This window comes from Tarenaya hassleriana, unplaced genomic scaffold, assembly GCF_000463585.1.
Source record: "Tarenaya hassleriana unplaced genomic scaffold, ASM46358v1 Cleome31, whole genome shotgun sequence".
Lineage (NCBI taxonomy): Eukaryota > Viridiplantae > Streptophyta > Magnoliopsida > Brassicales > Cleomaceae > Tarenaya > Tarenaya hassleriana.
The window spans coordinates 1,112,055-1,118,953 of record NW_010966274.1 but is presented as its reverse complement, the minus strand read 5'-3'; the positions used below and the strand labels follow the sequence as shown (position 1 = coordinate 1,118,953).

Here is a 6,899-nt window from a genome sequence, read left to right as displayed (position 1 = left end):
AGGAATGTTTGGCAACCACTGGCGGATTGTTGTGGTTCGTCACCACCAGAAGACGTCCAATCATGTCTCCGATGGATAACTAGCCGGAGCATAGGTCGGGACAACGGTCAGTTTCAACTAGTGAAGTTATGTATTCAAATCGTGGTGTATGAATTATGGAGGGAGATGAACAATCGAATATTCCGCCAAAAATCTCGGCGCCATGAGGAAGTTCGTAGGAAGGTTGACCGCACTATGCGAGACACATTACTCGCCTTGAAGGTGGAAGGACGGAGTAGCCCAGATAACACACTGCTTGAATATTGGTATCAATTGACAGCCCATTTTAGATGATTTTGGTTGCGTACGTTTTTTGCCGCTTTCATATGAGAATTGATCTTGCTGAAGGGTATATACTTTGTAATGCCTTACTCAATTTTTTGTAAATATTATTGAAGTTAATGAAAATACAGCACCTTTAACCAAAAAAAAAATTATAATAATTTTTATAAGCTTTAAGGAAATAGATATATATATATATATAAACAAATTATAACCATTTTTTATTTTAAGAAATAGAACTGTGAATAGAGTTCTAAATCTAATGTTTATATAAAATTATAAACAAATTATTATCATTTTTTTATAAATTTTAAAGTAACAGAACTGTAAATAGATATGTTGCTTTGTTTTTTCTTCAACAGTCACACATTTAATTCTAAGTGCTTAGATAATGATGAAATCCAAAATTTCAAAGTGGTTTATAATGACACATTCTGGATTTTGATCTTTTTTTTGTCGTAGAATAATACGAAAAATAAAATTATAAAAAAAAACTCAAAATACAGAAAATTATCTATTTCAAAAGTTTTTTTAGTGTTTTACATATAGTATACGAGTATTTTAACATTTAAACAAAAATATTCTTAATTAATTAAGATGAATTATTCCATTTTCCAAATGTTTTTTTACGTAAAACAGGTTGTATATCAAGTTAACTGAGAGAAATTTCGACCGGTTATAGATTTTGGACGATTTAATATAAACCAAAATGAATGGAATAAAAGAACTATTACGTCTGAATTTTAAATAAATTTGGGATTAAATTGTTTTTATTATTACAGAATTTTTTAATTTATAACCATTTCCCAAGTGTTGGAGGAATGGAGCCAACTTGCACAATGCAAGTTGGTGCATGTAGCAGGTCGATTCTCATGGTCTTGAATGACATTAGTTTTTATTTTGAGGTTTTGGTTTTAGTTTTTGATTTTTAGTTTTTGGTTTTTGGTTTTTAGATTTTATAAGTTTATAAATCTAGAAAAATGTGGTTTTGGTTTTTTGAAACAAGGCAAAAAAATTTTGTATTCTTGAGTTTTTTTTTTATAATCTTTATTTTCTTATTTACTAGGTGACGATCCGGGATGCGCCTCTTTATTTTTTTTCATCCATTTCAAAATCTTTATCATCTAATAACAATAAATTTTATTAAAATAATTATATTTAAAATAATAATAAATTTGAGTTATAGTTTTTTTCTCATTTATTTTTATAATAATCTCTTCGTAATTATCTATTTAGCAACCAAAAATTAGAAAATAATCTTTTAAAACTCTTTTTATTTTATTTAAAATGATAATATATTTGGATTACTCATTTCTTTCTCATTTAATTTTATAATAATTTCTTTATAATTATCTATTTTCACCAAAATCCTTTAAAACTAATTATTTATACACAAAATTCTTCAACAACGGTGAAAAAATTTAACAACAATCTTCTATTGATTCCAAATTCTTTGAAAACTATAGCTAGAAATAGTTTATTAAAAAAAAGCACATTTTTTTGTATTTTTCATTTTTATTTTATAATTTTATTTTCTTATTATTCTGAAAGTAAAAAAAAAAATCCACATTCCTTAGGATCTTGGTCGGAGTCATGAAGACTTTAACCTTCTGCAGTTGCATATAAACACAAATAAATTCAGTGAATTGTAGAAATCTTTTTTTTTTTGTACGAATGGTGAAAAATTCCTCATGAAATCTAAGATGATATTTTTTTATAATAATGTTTTTTGGTAATTTTTTTATAATGATTCGTTAGAAACTTGGGTATTGTGATAATCCATTCGACACGGGAAATTGAAACGAGTCAAGACCAAACACGTATTTTGTCCGACGAAATAAAATGCAGTGGAAAATACGTTGGAGATATTTTGCTAACTTTCTATTTTTTGTAACTTCTGAGATATTCTCTCTTTTTTCCATCTTATTTTAATTTTTTTAAATCACCGAAAATGATATTTGCTAATTGGCGGTGTATTTTTCCACATTTGCATGTCGCTCTACGTATTTCATGCGTAGAGATGTCAAGATAGCCCGGTTGGATTGACCCGACCCAATTATAAATATAAATAAGTGAATCCATTTGATTAATTATTTTAAATGTGCTAGTTTTGCTATTTCTACTTCAACACATATCCTTGTGACCATGTGACCAATGTGACTGAAATATAGTGTGGTCACATATTGATCTCATTGTTCATAACGTTAAATTTATGATGTTTTAAACAAATGATTAGTAAGATATACAAGGTATGAACATAATGAATTAGTGTGATCACCATAAATTTAACATTATAATCGATAAAATCAAAATGTGACCATACTATATTTCGGTCACATTGGTCACATGGTCACAAGGGTAGGTCTTGAAGTAGAAATAGCAAATTAAGGGTATTTTTGATATAATGCCTTAACTATTATATATAGATATATCAATATTAATATGTATATATATATATACATATATATACATACCCAAAATTAGGTATCGTTTTTTAATCGAATTGTACCAAAAAAATTCGATAACGTTTCTAAATCGAATGGAAAAACTCGGTATCGTTTTCGAACTGAACCGAAAAACTCGGTACTATTTTCGAACCGAACCATATCGAAAACTCGGTATCGTTTTGGAATCAAACCGTTCAAAAATCGGAACGGTAATATTTCTAAAGAATCGAATCGAACCGAACCGAATTTGAAAAAAAATAAAAAAATATTCTTAAAAAATATACATTTTTTTCATAAACATATAATAATTGAAACCGAATGGCTTCTATTCGGTCATATTTAAACCGAAATATCCGTTACAATAAGATATAATCTATCATAATATTATGTAACTAAAGTTTTCAAATGATTTCATTGAATATCTCGAGATCAAATCTCAGAAGTAATATTTGATGCCAAATTTATTGCCACAAATATTGAATGTGACATCAAATACGACCGAATCTTTCCATTACACTGTCCGAAACTGAGACATTGCCATTTGCCGCCGAAAACAGTTACAAAGCAACAAAGAGGAAATGAAATGCCTCTCCAACGTCAGAGCTTCCCTTCGGATCAGAGGGTACGAGACAGTTCCAGCGAAAACGAGGAGGCATTGCTTAAGGCTGTGTCTCGATATAGCCGGTTTCAGTGGCCTTAGATGCGGCCGGTTCAGGGTTTATGCGTTACAACGGCAGTATACATGATGGGAAATGTGGAACGAATCTGAAGAAATATGGGTTCTCATCGAGAAAGGTGTGGCAATGGAGGAAGCTTTCTATCCACTGGCTTGGGCATTGAAGTTTTGAAGTGTTATGGCTATGGTGAAATGATGGTTTTAGGGTTTGGTTTCAATCTTATATTGAACAGTTTGAGCTGTTAAAAACACTTAGACATAACAAAGACTTGATAGATTTTGCCAAAACCATTCATAACCATAAAGAATCCAAGACATAGTCAAAGGGAAGAACAAGAAGAGCTTAGCTTTCATCCAACTGAGTTCCCAATGTATCTTCTGATGAGGAAAAGCTATAAAAAAAAACCCGAAAACGTTACAGAGAGATTGCAGAGAGAGAGAGAGGAAGCAAAGCTTTTACGCCCTTTTCCCGCTGCTAGGGTTCGACTTCGGGCAGAGATCCCATCGTCCCTTGGCACGTCGACGTTTCAGAGTGGCTCTGCCGCTAGTGGTTCTCATCCTCCTGCGGAAGCCATGAGTCCGGGCCAAAGACTTTCTCGATCGGTTTCTCTTCGTCTGACACAGAGTATACTTTCCGGCTCTCACCACTAGTCCCTTGCGTCTCCGGTCATTCAGCCCCCTCGTACACAGGTTCAGATTGAATTCTATGGATAACCCTGAAAGCAAAAGGGGAAATTTCGATGAACTTGAGGCCACAGATCACATAGTATCAGCTCTATTGTTAGGTTCACGATGGATATTCTTCGTGCCGGTCACCAAAGATTCAAACTTTTCACCCTAAATATAATACACAGTGGACAGAATAGGTAAACTAATTCAGTGCATAGCTACAGATATATATATCTAAGGGAGAAGGGAAGTCTCTGATCATTCAACCAACACAATTGTGGCTAATAGAAAACAAAAGCCCGTTTCCAACATCTCCAAAGCTATGAATTTCATTATAAATCAAAATCATTTTGGATAATTTCAGGGAGTTGTCTTCAATCTCGACTTTCTCCAGAAGTGAATTCCGAGACAAACCCTGTCAACCCGTTCAAGGCCAGAAACGAGAAAGTGGACCAAAACCAAACCCACATTCCAAAAATCAAACTACCAAACGTCGAAGAGAGCAAAAACATAGAAACCCAACAAAACCCAGAAACAGCAGAGTACACCAAAATCAAACCCACATTCGAAACAATCAAAACCCATCAAACGAAGACGGGGAAAAACACAAACCCAGAAAAACCCAGAAGCCAAAATCCGGAAATTTACCTGAAAATGAAGAAGATAGGGAGAGAGAAGAAGGGAGGAAAGAGGAGTGGAGCAACGGAGAAGAAGAACGAGCGGAGGCGGAGGCGGCGAGAGAGAAAGAGCTCCGTCTCGAGCCCGAGCAAAGAGACAGTGAAGCGGAGGGAACACAAACCCTAGTGAACTTTCCGGTCCCCGGAGAGAGCCAAGACGTCGACGAAGCCACGGCGGAGATGGAAATTGAAGCCATTTCTCAAAGCTGTTTTTCCTTATCCCTTTCCCCTTCGCTCTCGCATTGGCAAATGTTCTCCATAAAGGCTACGTCTGAGAGGTATTATCTTCTGCAATTGCTAGCAGTGTAGGCGAAAACATACAGCCAATCAAAATTTGCCACGTTGACATACTTTGTAATAGGCCCAGCCCATCAGCCCAATGGGCCGATTTCAATCTCGTTTTTCCTTCTCCGCTTATAATTCGTATTATGTATTTTCTGTTTATAATTCCCGAAAGGTTAAATATCATAAACTTAAAGGGGGGAAAAATCGCCGGATCATCCTCGCCGTCAAATCCACGCCGCCGTCTCTCCGTCGTGACTCCGCCGTATCTTTTTGTTTAGCCTCGTCGGTACTTTCCTGGTTCGCCTCTTTCTGTTTTTTTTTTCCTACTTGTCGGATTCATGAAACTGTGTACGTCAATTGAAAAGTGGAAATTACTGTTCTGGGTAGTATACTCCATTGAGGGTAGGTTAAGGTATTGGGGATGTGGTGATATTAGTGAAATTTTGGAAATCGATTGTGATTTGTAAAGAAATAGCGGCGGATTATTACAGGACTTGTTCTCTGTTCTTGGCGTGTCTGTAAATTTCATGGGCATGTCTTATTAGGACAGTGTGTGGATCATCTGTCGTCAATTTGCTGCTTTTTCTGGTAAATGCAGGAACTTTTTTCGGATGCAATGACAAGTGAGACATCGAAGAAGAAGGGTCCTCTTCAGATTTTCAAATTGGACACAGCTTCTAAACTTGTAATACCTCACATCTTGTTCTTGGAGCTCCAAAGTGGATTTGCCTTGCTTGTGAAGTGTGATGTTAGTGAAATTCTTTTGTTATGTGTTCAAGTGGTTTGGCTCAACGGCAAGTTCACTTGCCGTGGGTTCGAATCAGTCTCTTCGTATAAAAAGTAGGGGTAAGACTGCCTATTATATTCCCTTCCCAGCACACCATCAGATGGGGACTCGAATTGGGTTGGTGTTTTTTGTTCAAGTGGTTAGGCCATATAAGACGTAGAACGATAGTTGTTTCTGTTAGAAGGGTAGAGAGCATAAGAATAGGAGAAAGATAGGGGTAGACCTAAAATCACTTGGTAACGAGTGATTAATAATGATTTTGAGCGTTTACAAGTTTCGGAGAACTTAATCCAAACCCGAAATGATAGAAGAAAAATAATTCATGCGGTCGACCACAAATAAACTTAGGATTAAGATGGTGGTTGTTGTTGTTGTTAAGGTTGGCTTGTCATGCTACTGAGTTCCTCTCTGTGTTCATGTCCTTTTTTTAAAAAAAATGCAAGGCTGAGCAATGGATCAAGGATATGTCAAAGCCTGCAGAAGATGAACAGACCGTAACAGAACAGGCTCGACCTCATAGGTAAATGACAGACACATCTTCTCAATGTTAACTTTGAATCAAACTGATATTTTTATACGTAAATTTCGCGATTAATGTCTTTGAATTGTGTACAACATCTTCATCTTAGGCTTGGTCTTGGTGCAAAAGTGTCGAAGCAAACGAAACGCCGACCTTCAGACAATCCACTCGACCAGAAGCTACAAGGCAAGTTGGATGCGGGGAGAAGAAAACACGCGAAAACTGTTGCGGAGTCTATGCCATTTTCCAACAAGAACACCGGTCATGACAGCGATGATGATGATGATGAATCAGAAAGCAAAAGCCGAGCATTTGGCAAGAAGAAAGCGGTTCCTCAAGCCTCACCATTGCAGGCCAAGAAGAAGAAATAGGAATGCAACCATCTTCTTGTATCATACCAAATGAAATTATCATATAACCCATTGTTGGCCCTGGTTTCATCATCTTTTATAACTAACCAAAGTTTTGATCTCTTTTATAAATTCAAGCATAGTTTCAATAATGGTAGCTACAATGG

At 35.4% G+C, this 6,899-nt stretch overlaps 2 protein-coding genes across 4 annotated transcripts; one reads left to right on the top strand and one right to left on the bottom strand.

Annotated features, from left to right (window-relative positions):
* Window positions 1–3,717: 3,717 nt before the first annotated feature.
* On the bottom strand, window positions 3,718–5,034 carry LOC104820590 (50S ribosomal protein L34, chloroplastic). Its single transcript, XM_010551095.2, has 2 exons — window positions 4,762–5,034; window positions 3,718–4,160 (listed from the first exon to the last, which is right to left on the bottom strand). The coding sequence occupies exons 1-2, from the start codon at window positions 4,985–4,987 to the stop codon at window positions 3,901–3,903; spliced, it is 486 nt and encodes a 161-aa protein (XP_010549397.1). The 5' UTR covers window positions 4,988–5,034; the 3' UTR covers window positions 3,718–3,900.
* Window positions 5,035–5,253: 219 nt separating this feature from the next.
* LOC104820589 lies at window positions 5,254–6,896 on the top strand. 3 transcript variants are annotated; one of them, XM_010551094.1, is made up of 4 exons: window positions 5,254–5,357; window positions 5,674–5,760; window positions 6,306–6,382; window positions 6,492–6,896. In XM_010551094.1, exons 2-4 carry the CDS (start codon window positions 5,692–5,694, stop codon window positions 6,751–6,753), a joined length of 408 nt encoding a protein of 135 aa, XP_010549396.1. In that variant the 5' UTR covers window positions 5,254–5,357; window positions 5,674–5,691; the 3' UTR covers window positions 6,754–6,896. The 3 variants fall into 3 exon arrangements, with proteins under 3 accessions (XP_010549396.1, XP_010549394.1, XP_010549395.1); XM_010551092.1 differs by having other exon boundaries at window positions 5,254–5,361; XM_010551093.1 differs by having other exon boundaries at window positions 5,254–5,372.
* The last annotated feature ends 3 nt before the right edge of the window (window positions 6,897–6,899 follow it).

What these genes read in the sequence shown, in the direction of transcription:
- LOC104820590 (XM_010551095.2), bottom strand. Translation starts at nt 4,987, where the DNA reads ATGGCTTCAATTTCCATCTCCGCCGTGGCTTCGTCGACGTCTTGGCTC. An exon ending in CCTATCTTCTTCATTTTCAG is followed by an intron (nt 4,161 to 4,761) that starts GTAAATTTCCGG and finishes TTTTGCTTTCAG; the next exon opens with GGTTATCCATAGAATTCAAT.
- LOC104820589 (XM_010551094.1), top strand. Translation starts at nt 5,692, where the DNA reads ATGACAAGTGAGACATCGAAGAAGAAGGGTCCTCTTCAGATTTTCAAA. An exon ending in TGGACACAGCTTCTAAACTT is followed by an intron (nt 5,761 to 6,305) that starts GTAATACCTCAC and finishes AAAAAATGCAAG; the next exon opens with GCTGAGCAATGGATCAAGGA. An exon ending in GAACAGGCTCGACCTCATAG is followed by an intron (nt 6,383 to 6,491) that starts GTAAATGACAGA and finishes TCTTCATCTTAG; the next exon opens with GCTTGGTCTTGGTGCAAAAG.